Source organism: Astatotilapia calliptera, chromosome 6 (genome assembly GCF_900246225.1).
Source record: "Astatotilapia calliptera chromosome 6, fAstCal1.2, whole genome shotgun sequence".
Classification (NCBI taxonomy): Eukaryota; Metazoa; Chordata; class Actinopteri; order Cichliformes; family Cichlidae; genus Astatotilapia; species Astatotilapia calliptera.
The window spans coordinates 18778787-18795800 of NC_039307.1; the positions used below are offsets into that span (position 1 = coordinate 18778787).

General features: G+C 39.6%; 1 protein-coding gene across 1 annotated transcript; it reads right to left on the reverse strand.

Annotated features, from left to right (window-relative positions):
* Nucleotides 1-215: 215 nt before the first annotated feature.
* On the reverse strand, nt 216-4793 carry LOC113023279 (uncharacterized). The gene is made up of 5 exons (XM_026169305.1): nt 4703-4793; nt 4174-4566; nt 2563-2781; nt 2325-2386; nt 216-499 (listed from the first exon to the last, which is right to left on the reverse strand). The coding sequence occupies exons 1-5, from the start codon at nt 4737-4739 to the stop codon at nt 437-439; spliced, it is 774 nt and encodes a 257-aa protein (XP_026025090.1). The 5' UTR covers nt 4740-4793; the 3' UTR covers nt 216-436.
* Nucleotides 4794-17014: the final 12221 nt, after the last annotated feature.

Below are 17014 nucleotides of genomic sequence, written 5' to 3' on the forward strand. Positions count from 1 at the left end.
ATTGAGGCTTGTGGTGGTGTGTCCGCAGACACAAAAGATAACCAAAAACTGATTGAAATCTAAAAAAATAGTGATAATAATTTTAGAGAGTATATAATTTCAAGGATTAGTCTAAATCAACAATTAAAAAAAAGGCAAAGGAAGTATACTCTTTAAAGACATTCAACAGACCATGGGTACGAAAAGATATTTTTTATTTAAAAAATTTAGTTTCCTATAATAAGCGCTGTAATTTACACAAATCTGACAAAATCATCAGAATTCATCACTCTTTTTCTGGATACTTTGTTAGTTTTACTTCTAAAGTTATTTACATGCATCAGTCACCAAAACTACAATTTAAGGAAAACATAAATATGTTCAGTTACAAATAAATAAAACAAACTACGTATATAATTTTCAGTGGAAGACAGCGTTTTCTCCATCTTGAATCCGTCTAAAGATTTTTTTGTCCATTTTGAGCCTGGAACCAGACTTGTGTTAAACACAAATCTTCATCCTGAGAAACAATTTGACATTTAGAACCATAACTTCTTCTGATATTAAGTAATTACTTAAATGAATACTGCAATCATTAGAACAATATGGAATTTTAAAAAGGACGTTCTGTTTGAATGCCATATGTCATTAAAAAAGTACTGACACATTATTTGTGTTTATCAGTGTTGTGTGTAATGTATTACAAACTAATAAACTGTTATAATCACATTATAGTTAGGGATGGGAATTGATAAGAATTTAGCAATTCTGATTCCATTATTGATATCACTTATCAATTTTATTCCTTATCGGCTCCACTTTGAGAGCCAGCACCATCAGTAAGAAGCATATCAAAGACATTACATTTGTGCAAGTTATTCATGCTGTGTGGACTAATGTCTGCGAATGTTGCAGGTATTTCCCCTCTTTGTTGTGATCAGTGTTGCAGTCATTCCTCTAATGAAATAGTGTATTAATGAAATTAATTTATTACATTACATTCGCATTTATCCTGAAATTATCTGATATTAGTGGTCATTTAACAATATAAACCTACGAGCTACAGCCCCCCCACCCCACCCACTCACACACAATACAAGTACTTGTGCTAATAAGGACACACAATTGATCTTTCTCTTAGTTTTTAGGTATGAACCCAAAGCTGACAGCACATAGCAAAGTTGAAAACAAGCACAAACAGACTTGATTCTGTTGAAACATGAACAGGTAGAAATGGAGGCTTCAGCCTGACTGCTAATCACTTCTTTTGTTATATAAGTTCAGGGTCTGGCTGTTTTGCTGGGGTCAGCACTCATTTAACTTTAATGTTACTCCGGGATTTTGGCTATCTTAGCACTAGGTAGCGTTGGCATGCTTTTAAAGCACTGAAGTTATGTTATTTGCATAATACAATTGTTTCTGTTCTCGTCACAGTTTGCACTTCTGCTCCTGCTCTCATCCTTTTGTGCATTAAAACTAAAAGTAATGTCTATATAAAGGCTGCAGACTAGTTAATTTCCAAGGAAGTGAACTGAATTCCAAGGAACTGAACTACTGAGAAGAGTTGGTTCTACTCAATTCCCAAGTATAGTAATGTAATGAATAACTGTAATAAATTCAGTAATCACATGAGTCACATCAGTAATTATCCCCCCTTGCATTTGTGGTATAATGAGCTCACTTTAGAGTATGTGGTGGGAAACGATAAACTGTACAGCAGTCTACAGATTTTAAAGAGACTGGATATTTTTATTTCACAAAAAGACATGCATGTGGTGACAGAGTTGAAACTGTGCCCAGGCCACAACAACAATCCTTTTTTTTGTGTAGATACTTATGTAACTTTGCAGAAACTTAAGTCTATTTTATCTTATTCTCCTATCCTAAAAGAATTCGAATCTAAATCTACATGGTGCAAAACTGTGTCTCATTGTTCTTGTAACAGTGACAATAAAGATCTATTCTATTCTATTCTATTTGGTCTGTTTTCTAACGCTGTCAGCTTTTTGTTAAAAGTTTTTTTCCCCTTTCCTTTTCTTTATGTTAAAAGTTAATCACCTGGGTTCATTCCCATTAGGATAGAGATTATGTTAATGTGTGGGACTGTAACAGAAGGTTTATATAGTTAACTGCTAGCTATGTGATGTAAAAACATTGTAATGACTAGCTAAAAAAAATTATCCATCATTTTGTAATTTTGTACAGTAATTGATGATCTTATAGTAAGTAATTGATAATAATGTGTATTACATTACTCTTTTGAATAGTGACCCACACACAGCTGTTTATGCAATAAAAAAAACAAAAACAAGTGTAGATAAGAAAATGAAGAAGAGAAAGTTTACCTCATTCTGTCTCCTTTGATTATTGTGATCTGGTCTGTTCTGAAAAAATTGAAGTTCTTTTTCTGCATAAACAAAAATGCACTATCATACTGGAGCATTCAGCAGCAACAGTGCCATTAAGAATTTGCCATTTAATGGTTGTAGATAGTTTTGTGGAGGACTGTGTGTGTGTGTGTGTGTTTGAAGGTGAGTCAAACAATTCGAAAAATTAAATTCTAATAATTAAAATATACAGTACCTGTTTTCCGACACAACTGATAAATAAAAATAAAGGAAAAAAATGAAATGAGAATAGAAAATCCTGGTGTAAACATCATCAGCCAGGGCACGAGACTGGAACCACAGGTTCTGTCGTAGACAGCACGAGGAGTGGAGTCAGGTCGAGTATTGGAGTCAGAGTGAAGAGTGGAGTCAGGGCAAGGACTGGAATCAGGGCAAGGACTTGTGTGAGGTGAATCTGCATGAAATAAGTTGTGTATTAGATCTACATTTTTACTACAATCCACTTATGTATAGTGCTTTGTATAGTGTGTTTAGTTTACACAATATAGAAACACTGTGTAGCAATCTAGTTTAGTACTGACTTTAGTTATTGTACGTCTTAAGTGGCAAGCACACTGCTCTGTTTACTTCATGTAAGATGACTTTCAATCACAAGAAAGCCCCACGCTAAAGTATATCCTGCTTCATCGTCTTTTCTACTCTAAACGGACTATTATTTACAAAAGTAATACCATAATGCATATTCAAACACTTCAAACCAGCAAATAAAATTATAAACACATTAAGAAACATTTTTTACAGCAAGACTTACCTTTGCATTCCCATTTGAAAAAAATTCAGGTTTAATAATATTAACATCATTTGCAGTTTATTATTTTCCTTTACGTATTTTACTGGATATTAAACATGAGTGTTTTTTAACTAAGAAGGTGATGCAAAAACAATAGCCAAAAACTTGGTGTGCAGTGTGTACTTAAAAGTTTGTGGAAACTGGACAAGTGCAGGACAAAAGAAGTGGAAGACCTAAAACACTATCTACACCAAATGAACTGCATTTGAAAGTGATTTCCTTAAGAAAATGTTAAAAAACAATCCACCAAGACTTGCAGCTGGAAATGCAGCTGGCCCTTCAGTTGATACATGTATGGTTCACCTAGGCTAGGGGTCGGCAACTTTCAACATCATAAGAGCAATTTTAGCTCTTTCTACCAAAGAACTGGCCAAATTACCCAAGAGTTGCACTGAAAATCAGGGACAAAATAAAAAATAAATAAAAATGAGGGATGGGTAAAGATTTTTGCTTATGTCAGAATTAAATACAGTAGATGCACAGAAGCAATGTCTTTGTTAAACAGACTTCAGCAGGACAATGTCCCCAAACCTACAGTCAAAGTCATTAAGAACTATCTTCAGCCTAAAGAAGAACAAGAAGTACTAGAAGTGATGGTATGGCCCCCACAGAGCCATGATCTCACCATCGAGTGTATGAAAAGACAGAAGGATGTGAGGAAGCCAACATCCACAGGAGATCTGTGGTTAGTTCTCCAACATGTTTGGAACAACCTACCAGCCGAGTTCCTTCAAAAACTGTGTGCAAGTTTACCTAGAAGATTTGATGCTGTTTTAAAGTTGGTCACACCAAATATTGATTTGATTGAGATTTATCTTTCATTTGTTCATTTACTGCATTTTGTGGATTGATGAAAATAAATGATTAACACTTCCATTTCTGAAAGCGTTCTTTGTTTACAGCATTTTTCCTCACCTGCCTAAAAGTTTTTCACAGTACTGTATGCATATATATAACAAACCAACAAAAAACCCCCAATCACACATGAGTACTTACTGATTAAGATTCTTGTTGCGATACTGGCATATCTGTGGTCATATCTGACCTGAACGCTTGTGCCATCTACCCACTGTTCCTTTTCAGTTCCACAGTAATAGAGGCCCTCATCAGAATCAGAAATATTCATGATCAGCAGATCATAGGATCCAGAGGACTGATTCTTTTTAAAGTGGAAGCGTAATAGAGAATTCACTGAAATTGCTCGGTCACTGATTTTTTTCCATGCATCTTCTTTTAGTTTCAGAACAAGAGGAGGCTGATTTTCATGGGTACAATTTCTGTACCACACAATATATTCCTCAGAAAATGCTTCACAGTCACAATTCAGAGTGACGTTCTGTCCTGATGTCACTGTCAAATCCACCACTGATCCAGAAATCCAATGACCTCCTGAAATACAAACACAATAACAAATTTTGCCAGTGTTGAGTACAAGATGTGATGTAGAATTCCAAATAGAGTTGACACATTCATTTAATGTTTTATAATATTAATGTATAATTTAATTAGTTGTACAAAATATTACCTAAAAGAAGGACAAGAATGACATGAAGGCTGTCCATGTTTGATGATTACCTGCAGTTAAAAGACAGTAAGAATGGTGTGACTCTCGAATGTCATCGCCTACACATTACTTTTCCACTAAAGGAAATGCAAGTTGCGATCGGGTGGTGGAGTGGAACCTTCTATTCTGTGGTTACACTGTGTCAGTGCAATGTCATGTGATGGTCTGGATGTAAAAATTAAAGTTCTTTTAACATGACAGACTGCTTTTCAACATGCTTTTCAGTCTTAGCCATTATAGACATGAACAAGAACACTCAGGGATTGCATCTTCTCCCAAAGGAAAAGAGGTACACACGAATTTTGATGAGCTATGATTTTTTTTATTACAACATTCTGACATCAGTCTTTTATGGCATCATTCTGATGTCATATGGTATCATATTAAAAAGGTTAAAAGTTTGCTGTACAGTAAAATGACATATTACTTGATATGCATCCTTGAAACTTTATTTAAGGTCAACTTTGACCTTGAGCACTAACAATATAAAGGCCAAGGTGAAATGCTTAGCCAACCTAGATACTCATGTACCCCAAGGTCTAGCATACTGTGAAGTTTGAAGGCGATCCATAAAAACTTTTATTGATTTTTACATCTGGTGTGTTCTTGACCCAATTTGAAAAAACAAACAGACAAACAAACAGAACTGATTATTATTTATTAAGATAAAGACACAGTGTAATATGTCGTGTATTCTAGTTCATCTATGTGACCATCTAAGTTCATTAAATGATGACTATGTGACAATGTAATTTATTTAGAGAACACATGACAGAAACATTTGGTTTTATCAGCTGTAGGTTACCTTCTGTGTGCCACGCAGGGAGAGGGTTGGGGGAGGTTTACCAAGATCTAGTGTGACACTTGCACAAATCTCCACGTTACAAACTATTTTCAGTGTGCTAGCATATCCGCTTCATACTTCAATAAAAATGAACAAATCAAGTTGCTAGATGCATATGAATACAGATGTAAACTTTATCTGACTCGAAACTACTTCTATTACTACTAAAATGTTTCAGTTATTCTTTTTTTAGTTCAATTCAATTCAATTAATTTTTATTTATATAGCGCCAAATCACAACAAAAGTCGCCTCAATGGCCTGTAGAATTACTGCTTTGGCTCAGTCTTACAGCAATGATCGAAAACACTATTTTCCAAAAACAGCATAAAAAGCTATGAGCTGGTAAATTTAGTGGAACATTCAACAACTGAAGAGTAACGTTTTTGTCGTGAGTTGGTCAAACTCACTTAGCATAGAGTTATAAAAATATGACATGTCTATAGTGATGGTGATTTCTGTACTTGAAAGAACAGAGTGCGTCCCTCTTATCAGAAATCTGTTCTGTCTTTTGGTTTTAGAATTAAAAAATAAAGATTGAATAAAGTACGGGGTTCACAAAAACATGTTGCATTCTGTCGTCCGAGTAGACATTTGTTTCTGTGGTTTTCCTGTGAGCCTACTGCTCACTATATCGTCTACAATGGTGGTGGTTTGTGAGCACCTTCAACTTGTGAGAGTTTCCAAAAATATGGGGCATGCGTTAAAGCTGAAGTGGAAATTTAAAGCGTAGCTTAAAAAAAATTACAAGAAAAAAAAAAAAAAAAAAAAAAAAAGTCTTGTTTTATATCAAGAATCAACATTGTGCAGATTTCTGCCAACCAAATGGTAAATGGGGGATTCTTTGAAAAATACATATCTTGCATTTTGTCTTGTAGCTGTTAGTAAACAGAATGAAAAGTTTGATCTTTACCTCACTCCTACAGATTCCAGACTCACATTTTGATCTGAATTTTTTTGTTTTGCCTTCATCGTGTAGCAAAGACACATATCAGTCAATTCAGGAACATAACACAGTGTAGAAATATATGAGGTTTAATTTCAGATCTTTTAATAAGAATTTTGGTTTTAATATGAATTATACACTGGTGCTGAACTGCGTGGTTATTCTCCACCATCATGGTGATAATCAGCCCCTTTTGGTTTGAGATTCCCTTACTTCACCCCTGCCTGCCTGCCCAGCTACCCGTCTTTTGTGCTCATCCATGTCTGGAAACCTTGTTCAGGATTTTTCTGTCCAGAATACCACATTTTGTCACGGCTGCCGAGGCGAGCCGTGTGGATTTAGAAGGAGGACCCAAGATGCAGGCAGTGGATGAGATACCGGTGGTTTTATTTACAGAGGTGTAGTGGCAAACAAACAGTGGGGCATAACAAACAACTAAAGACACCTAAACTGGGAGAACTAAAAATAACAGACCTGGGAGCATATGACAACGGATGATGAATAGCAGAGAGACGCAGACGAGGAACAGGACACCGTGGAACACAGGGTCACAGACTGACACAGAGGAACACAGACGAACCAGCAACAGGCAGGAGAACACACAGGGCTTAAATACACACACCAGTAATCAGGGGATGAGAGACAGGAGGGCAACACAGCTGGGAGGAATCTGGGCTGACGGGACAGGGGAAACGTAAACTGATCACACTCACATACAACGCGGACCTTCACAATAAAACAGGAAACTCAGACACATGGAACCAGACAAGACATTGAACTAAACAGACAGATTCACAAACAGATGGGGTGACACCATAGACAGAGACACAGACTCAAAGGCAGACCAAATATAACACACAGAACTCAAACAATAATAATCATCATCATAAACTAGAAAATGATAACTAAAAGCGCTGGGTCACCGACCCAGGACCATGACAGTACCCCCCCCTCAAGGGCTGGCTCCAGACAGCCCAGCAGAAACACAAAAACGGACCAAAACCAAAAAAGAAAAGCACCCGACCAGGGTGGGCGGAGGGGGCCCAGGACGGAGGGACAGAGTCCAAAAAGGCCCAGATGGTCAAGTTCAGGAGGCCGACCATGCGAATGGCAGCGGGGCAGGTCCCGATGCCGGCCACGCAGTAGGCAGTGGCGTGGAAACAGTTCTGGGGGCCGACCGTGCGGACGGCAACAGCGGCGTGGAAACAGTTCTGGGGGACGACCGTGCGGACGGCAACAACGGCGTGGAAACAGTTCTGGGGGCCGACCGTGCGGACGGCAACAGCGGCGTGGAAACAAGTCCGGAGGCCGGCCACGCGGAAGGCAGTGGCGGCGTTCAGGAGGGCGTCCACGGTGGCGGAGATGCCCAACAAGCGGCCAGGCAGATGACCGACGATGTGGAGGTGGTAGTAGGGGACCTGAAGGCTGCGTGGCCCCTGCAGCCCCAGGTGAAGTGGAGGCTGGACCAGACGAGGCGGAAGCTGAAGCGGAGGCTGGACCAGACGAGGCGGAAGCAGAAGCGGAGGCTGGACCAGACGAGGCGGAAGCAGAAGCGGAGGCTGGACCAGACGAGGCTGAAGCAGAAGCGGAGGCTGGACCAGGCGAGGCAGCAGCTGATGAGGAGGCTGAAGCTGGGCCAGGCGAAGCAGCTGATGCTGAAGCAGAAGCCGGACCAGGTGACGCTGATGAGGATGCTGGAGCCGGACCAGGCGACGCTGATGAGGATGCTGGAGCCGGACCAGGCGACGCTGATGAGGATGCTGGAGCCGGACCAGACGAGGATGAAGACACAGAGGCTGGACCAGACGAGGATGAAGCAGTGGCTGGACCAGACGAGGATGAAGCAGTGGCTGGACCAGGCGAAGCGGATGAAGCCAAAGCAGACACTGGACCAGGCGAGGAGGATGCTGAAGCAGATGCTGGACCAGGCGAGGAGGATGCTGAAGCAGATGCTGAAACCGGACCAGGCGAGGCCGAAGACACGGGGGCTGGACCAGGCGAGGCCGAAGACTCTGAGGCTGCAGCAGGCGAGGACGATGAAGCTGCAGCAGGCGATCAGACTGCAGCTGGTGATGAGACTGCAGCTGGTGGCTGGACGGGCTCCTCGGGCCCCCCAGCTAACGAGGCAGAAGGCTGGACGGGCTCCTCGGGCCCCCCAGCAAAAACAGTCTCAGAACCAGTGGGCACTGGAGCCCCTGGCACACACAGAACAGAACCAGCAGGTGCGGAGACCTCTGGCAGGGACGCAACAGAACCAGCAGGCACACGGGCCTCTGGCAGGGACGCAACAGAACCAGCAGGCACACGGGCCTCTGGCAGACAGAAAGTGGACTGCAGCTGCACTGAGCAGTGACTCAGCTCAGGCAGCGACAGTCCGGTGCAGTCCTCAGCTGGCTTCTTAACCTCCAGGGGTCCAGAGTCAGCTCTGGGGAGGCCCTGGAGCGTGTCGCAGTCTCAGAACTGGCCAGCTCTTGAGGAATGTTTCCATTGTTCTTGGGTTTGTCTCTCTGCTTAGAGTACGAAGTAGTTGAACTGTCCGTTATGGGTTGGACTGACATGGCTTGCTGTACAGGAGGAGTAGGTGAAGGTGATGGCTGAACAGGTGGTGGAGCAACTGACACAGGATGCAGGGCTGGTGGCTGCTGAACAGGAGGCTAAACTGAGGATAAAGCTAATGATTCTTCTGCCAACCGGGCTACTGACTGGGCCATGGATTGTAACAGCGTTTGTAATAAGTCTGGCTGTGACTGTAATTGAGCTATGGATTGTGAGGCTGAATGTGGCGGAGGTGGCGACTGAGCTTCTGGCCGGGCGGCTAACTGAGCTTCTGGCCGGGCGGCTAACTGAGCTTCAGGTGATAAACAGTTTTTGTCCTGTGCCGTACAGAACATCACCCCTGAGTAAACGGTCCCACAGTTCAGACCAATAATACTGTCCTGTCCACTCACCACAGCTGGCCGCTCGGAAATCCCCAGGTCCAACTGTGGCGAGGAGCGTCGGCAGCGTGAGCGCCGTTTCCCCCTCGAAGGCTGGGTTGACGGGCCGGGCAGAACATCCTCTGTCGGACTGGGCAGTGAAGCATGAGCTGCAGGGTGGGTGGTAGCAGCCGGGGGGTGAAGACGGAGTCCATTCAGAATGAAATTCTGTGCGAGCGGGTGAAGTGAGCTGAGCAGCCAGGGGAGACCAGAAACCAAGCGCTGTAGCCGATTAGCCACGGCTTGGCGAAATTCTCTCCCCTCGTGCTCCAGCCACGCGTTGATTAATTTGTCCACGGAGTAAACAATGTCCTCCCGGAGCTCCTTGGGCGGGTTGAATGCTGCTGGGTCCATAGTGGCCGGTTCGTACTGTCACGGCTGCCGAGGCGAGCCGTGTGGATTTAGAAGGAAGACCCAAGATGCAGGCAGTGGATGAGATACCGGTGGTTTTATTTACAGAGGTGTAGTAGCAAACAAACAGTGGGGCATAACAAACAACTAAAGACACCTAAACTGGGAGAACTAAAAATAACAGACCTGGGAGCATATGACAACGGATGATGAATAGCAGAGAGACGCAGACGAGGAACAGGACACCGTGGAACACAGGGTCACAGACTGACACAGAGGAACACAGACGAACCAGCAACAGGCAGGAGAACACACAGGGCTTAAATACACACACCAGTAATCAGGGGATGAGAGACAGGAGGGCAACACAGCTGGGAGGAATCTGGGCTGACGGGACAGGGGAAATGTAAACTGATCACACTCACATACGATGCGGACCTTCACAATAAAACAGGAAACTCAGACACATGGAACCAGACAAGACATTGAACTAAACAGACAGATTCACAAACAGATGGGGTGACACCATAGACAGAGACACAGACTCAAAGGCAGACCAAATATAACACACAGAACTCAAACAATAATAATCATCATCATAAACTAGAAAATGATAACTAAAAGCGCTGGGTCACCGACCCAGGACCATGACACATTTGACTTCATCTGCACACCTTCTTCTCTCTGGCACCTCTGGTAATACTTCTGCTAAGCCCATCCTTAATCTACCTGTTTACTCACCACTTGGCTATAATTTGGAACAGTATTGTCAACTGTCAACTCCCCCCACGCTTGTCCGGCCTGGTAAAACACTAAGGCAGAATCCAGCTTAATTTAATTAATTGATTAATGAATTAATGAATTGATTAATTAATTAATTTTGACAGAACTCCTGAGACCACCCTTAAGTTGAGCCCTGTCGTGTTCCTCATAACCCTGCCCCTTTACACCTGCCTATTCCACAATAAAGTTGGTTTAACTGCTAGCACTGCTCCGAGCATGCTCCTTGACCCTTGCCTGAACTGAGCTATAAACATCAGACAGATGGCCTGACATTTCAATTAATTTTTATTTATATAGCGCCAAATCATAACAAAAGTCACCTCAAGGCCTCATTTCACTTCAAAAGCTCACAAGAATAGAATAGTTTGTTATACAGAGGAGTTCGTTGTCTATTCAGTGCCCAAATCCTGCGGCTGGAAAACAAGTCCAAATCATCACCTCTCTACCACTATGTTTGACAGTTGAGAAGAAGTATTGTTTTTGAAGAGTAACAGCTGGAACGCCTTTATTTTATTTTATTTTTTTATTCCTTTTGGGTTTTGTTTTTGCATTTTTGTTGCAGAGTCTCACCCTTTGGTAAATTTCCTGTGATGTCCACTCCTGGAAGGCTTTAAAAACTAATGTCAGCAGAAAAGAAGAATTTTAATATTAATCAAGTTAGTTCTGGATTATTTTTCAAATTTCAGTGCTTAATAATTTCTCAGTACAGTGTAAAAGACCTTGCTGTGGTTGAAACTGTGCATTTTGTTATCAAGGACAAGGAAGAAGTGTAGAATTTTTTACAATCACATTTATTATTTATACTACTAATTAGAGAGGCTTAAAAAAACAGTAGAAGGAGAATCGCACCACAAATACAATCGCAATTTAATATATTAGCTGCATGAACAGATAACATAATATTTCTGCTTCAGTAAACTTCTGTAAAGGTCTGTAAAACAAATTTCCCACGTGTGGGACTAATAAAGGTTATCTTATCTTATCTTATCTTATCTTATTCTTTGGTATACTGTAAACTACTACAACTGATTTGAAAAAACAAAACACTCAAACATCATAAACGACAAACACCACTGTTTGTTGTTTATGATACGTTTCTTTTGTCATCTTTTAGATGATTAAGCAAAAATATATAATTAAACATTTTAACAAAGAAAAAACAAACATCTAATCAAAAAAGCTAAAGCTACTGATTTTGCTATTAAAAATGGCAAAAAAAAAATACACAAATGAACAATCTTAGAATTAAAACAAAACAAAACAGGAATACAAATGATACTAATTGTTTACATGTATACACCGATCATCCAAACCACGATCATTCACAGAGAAGATGAAAAATATTAATTATCTTGCATCAACAGCACTGTGTGTTTGGCTTCCTTGCAGTTTACACCAGACATCATCCTCAGTGATTAAAAGCTCTATAGGCTCTAGAATAGCTTTGCATAGGATTGTGCTAATCTCAATCCTTGCAGAAGTTTTTGGTTTAACCAGCATAATTCATTATGCATTTTTAAATGAAACAATGAACAATCTAGAGCCCAGAGGTGTTGATAGCAGAATAAGTACAGAAGTCAGAACTATGCGTTATCTTCTTCTTTTGTCTTTGTGTGGCTTGACGGGTTTCCACTGTAGCATAAAACACATCTTCATCCTGTGAATGAACATCTGTCATTTACAGTCAATAATCAGATGGTCAAATGCATGACATGATTGTCTATAAATCTTTCAAGGGGCATATAAATCTGGTCGCCATTGTGAGTGTTAAGCATCACAATTAAAACAGCCAGCATCTTCTCTCTGATTAAAGAAACATGCCAGATCCAATGGTTCTAAATGTTCTCACCTTATATGTTACCTCAGGCTCATGCACTATTGTTCCAAAGGCATCTCCTATTATCACTATGTTGGTAAGACAAAGCTGTACTTTTCTCTTAACCACCCCAATAGCTTCTCCTACCTCAGTGAATGCTTCACTGAGTGATTGTGCCTTGTCTGTTTTCTGTGTATTATTGTAGGGCTTTTACATTACAATATAAAGCGCTTTGAGGCAACTGTTGTTGTGATTTGGAGCCATTACCTCATAAGACTTTGTTGTTACACTTTCTCTTACCGTACATTACTAAATCTCCATTTGCACTATTTGCCTATTTGCACTACTCTGCCTGGTTTACACTCAATGTCACTTACCCATTATATTGTATATTGTATAGCTTTCTTGTTATATGTAAAATTGTATTTATTTAAATTTTTACTTTTTAATTATTTTACTTGCATTTTTAATCACTTTTATATTTAAATATATTTAAATGTTCATTTGCTATTTATCTAGGGATTGAGAGTAACGCAATTTCTATTCTCTGTATGTCCTGTACATGTGGCAGAATCGACAAATAAAGTTGACTTTGACTTTGACTTTGATATAAATACAATTTAATTTAATGTAACAGAATGGTCATTTTTAGAGGTTAGATTTTCCTTAAACTTTCTGGCATTATTTTTTTAGCTATAGTTCACATCTATTTATGTAGGAGTAAATATAAGACTATTTGTTTGAGCTTGTGTCTGTATGCTGGTACATGTTTACTTTATATTTAATGTGCAGTTTTATCCAAACTGTTAAGCACTTTTTTAAACTGCGTGTGTGTTTTAAGATGCAAAACAAATGAAGTTATTCTTATTATTTATATTCTTTTTATCGATGAAATAATGAAAATATGTGAATGGGAAAGGGATAGGACACTGATCATGATGAGTAATTGGTACAGAATATTTACAAGATGCGCAGGTTCCGCATACCATGTGTCAAATTGTACTTGATAAATACGCTATCAAGTTCAATTTCCAAATAGATCAGTATAAATACAAATTCTGCCATTAAAATGCTATATGTAAATTTTAATTATTAGTAGGAGAATTAGTTATGAAAATACCAAAAATTGAATATGAATGTGATTTACCTGATTTTTTCTTGTTTGCTGACTGGTTTTAGGTCGTTGGTGATCAACTTTTGGTCACAGAAAGAAAGGAATACAACAAAATAATAAACAATAATATCAAACATCAGACAGACTTAAATATAGTATGTAACGTGTGTGAAGCTTTACTTGGTGATTAAAATACTTAATACTTAAAATACCAGATTTTGGACAATAATTTGAGATTACAAACTGATGTAGTGAACAGTGATGTAGTGAACTGATGACAGAATTGATACAATAAACAAAATTAAATAAAAGTACCATTACTAGCAATTACCTGTTTTCTGGCAGTAGTGATGAACAAGAAGTGAGACAAGAAGAGAGGGGACAACAGCAAAAGTTGGGCACAGGACAAACAGCAGTTTCCAACACATGCCGCAAGCTTCAACCTGTGGAGTCCTCTCATGGGTTGGAGTTGTATCACTGGCCTCTAAATTGTTAATAAACATGTTTCAGTTATGGTCTGTGTGTATATTCTTGGTACTTCACTATTATACAGATCTCAAAAATCAGTACCCAGTAAATGTAGTTTAAATAGATAAATAGATGCCAATCAAAATATTTTTTCTGCCTCTAAGCTGCAGAGGATTGTTTGGAAAACCATTCTTCGTCTCTTTTGGATAGCCATTATGTGCACAATGCATGTACATATAAAATGTATCTAACATTTTAGTATTTGATGGCTTTTTAAATTAAAAACTGCCAAAAAATTCCATAATCATACAATTAACTTCAGTATTTTTTCTTTATAAAAATAAAAATGCTTTCTGACAATGATCCCGAGTGTTACTGTTTTTAGGATCCAGAAATTTCTCTTACTTAACATTTAAAAGATTAAATTTAAGCAATTGTATGTGTACAAAATTCTACTCAAATATTTACTACAAAAATAATACAACCTCATAATGGTTGTTTGTGACTCGATCATTAAAATTTACTTTAAACTGAACACAAGCACACGTTCATTAGTTCATCAGTTAGTCATAGTTAAATTCCTTAATATACATATTTATCACACAAGTACTTACTGATTAGGATTCTTGTTCTGATGTTGCTGTATCTGTGAACATATTTGACCTGAACACTTTTATCCTCCTCCTTCCAGTGTTCCAGTGATCGTATGATCAGCAGATCATACGATCCAGACAAGTTATTCTCTACAAAGTGGAAGCGGGCTAGAGAATTCAGTACACTTTTTTGGTCGCTGATTTGTTCCCATGGATCTTCTTTTTGCTTTAAAACAAGAGGAGGCTGGTTTTCATGCGTACAATTTCTGTACCAAACAATATATTCCTTGATGTTCGTTGATGTTTTACAGTCACAATTCAGAGTGACGTTCCCTCCTGATCTCACTCTCAAATCCACCACTGATCCAGAAATCCAATGACCTCCTGTAATACAAACACAACAACATATGTGGCCAGTGTTTAAAACCACACCAAATGGTTGTAACTGTTGAGTAAAAAAGTTAATTTAGAATGTTATATATAATTAATTAAATAGTTTATTCTATAATAAATTGTATATTTAATTACCCATTCTAAATATTACCTAAAAGCAGAACAAGAACAATGTGAAGTCTTTCCATGTTTGACGATGACATGCAGTAAAGAGACAGTAAAACCGGCCTAATTCTCAAATTTCATGACCTGTGCAGACTTTTCCATTAAAGGTAATGCTAGATGTGATTGGCTCGTTGAGTGGAACCTTTTGTTCTGTGGTTGTTTTCTGTGAATGTAATGGTATGCTGTGTTCTTTTTTTTAAGACGACAGTGTGTCAGACATTCACATTTCAGTCTTAACCATTAGACACACGAAGAGTCTGATGTTTATGATGCAAAATGAGATAAACTTAGTAGCTTTCACAAAGAATGTGACTGGGATACGTGAAAACATGCCATAATCACCCATCCATCCATCCTAGTCATCAGTCTAAAAAAACGCAAGCTAAATTTATTTACATAACTTGTGTTTTTGTCTTTGTAAGAAGATTAGATTTTGTGCTTGTCACCGTTTCTGTGTGTGGAAAAAAAAGGCTATAGTTTGTCATATAGCACTGTGTTGCTAATTTAATTATATTTTGCTCTAAATGTAGAACATGTCAGGAGCATTGTTACACCTGAGATCATAAAACACAGCTGTATTTGGGTTATAACGTTTTTACTAACATTTGATGATTGATCAATTTATTATTTAACATGTGTGTTATAACCAGTCAAATGTTTAGCATAAAGCCTAATAATTACCTGACTTGGGCTTTTATATCTTCACATGTAATCCTAGTTTTTTTTTGTTTTTTTTTACTTCAGAAATAAAACAAAAGAAGACGCACAACAACAAAAGAGGTTTTATTAACTTTATAGCACAGTCTGTAATGATGTGGTACTATTGGGAAAACAATGTGTAAATAAGGATATTATTAACACCATGTTTTTACAATGTCCATCCATCCAATTCTTTGTCCAAGTCAGGATTGCGGGGGAGCTGGAGCCTATCCCAGCTGCTGTAGAGTGGTATTTACCATGTAAGAACCAACATAATATCTGAGTAATAGCATTCAAAAATAGTTCTTACATCAGTTCTTTTGGTATCTATATTACATGTTTTTAATGGTTTTTTTTGTATGAAATTGTTTCAGTCTACTGTAGATTAATCAGTGGCTCCCCTCTGCCACCCCCAGAGGCCATCCTCCTGTCTCAGGAAAAACAAGACCATCACAGGAGACCAATTACACCTCGGCCACCACCTGTTTGACCTGCTGCCCTCTGGTTTGCACCTCAGGTCCACCAGGTTCCACACCTCCAGACTCACAAGTAGGTTCTTTTCCTGGGCCATTTGGACTGTTAACAAATACTATCCCCCCACACCCCACCCCTGCTCACTCACCTCACCAATCTGAGCCATGGTCTGAGTATCCTCATTACTCAAGCCACTCAAATATGGACTCTAAACTCAGTCCAAGTCCTTTGCACTACTTCCTGTCATGGTCAGGTGTGTGGAGGATTGAAAAAGAGGCAGACGAGTTGGTTGATGAGGAGGCAGGTGGATGAGTGGCGTGAAGCAGAGAGGCAGAAGAGTGAGCAGCCGAATATCATCGAGTAATGCCCACTCTCCGCTGTGGAGGCTTGGGTGCAGACGGGGCAGCAGGTGGAGGAGCGCCTGCTTCAAGGACCCCCCAGAGCCAGATGAGTCCTGTAGAAGATATGCTTATATGAGTCATGGTTTCCACCTCAGCTTCCCCTCCAACAGGGAAAGCGCTGCCTGCTGCCGCTCATATAGTTTGAAGTCCACTGGTCTCGTCGCTCTGTCAAGGTCGGATGTGTGGAGAATGAAAAGATAGGTCCCAAATGCAGGACTGCTAAGAAAGTGCCTGGTGTTTAAAGACGGATGAC

Excerpts from the sequence above, each read along its gene's own strand:
- LOC113023279 (XM_026169305.1), bottom strand. The coding sequence starts at position 4,739 with ATGGACAGCCTTCATGTCATTCTTGTCCTTCTTTTAG. Across the intron at positions 2,782-4,173 it reads CGCAACAAGAATCTTAATCA|ATTCACCTCACACAAGTCCT; the intron begins GTAAGTACTCAT and ends TATTTCATGCAG. Across the intron at positions 500-2,324 it reads ATCAAAGGAGACAGAATGAG|GATGAAGATTTGTGTTTAAC; the intron begins GTAAACTTTCTC and ends ATTGTTTCTCAG.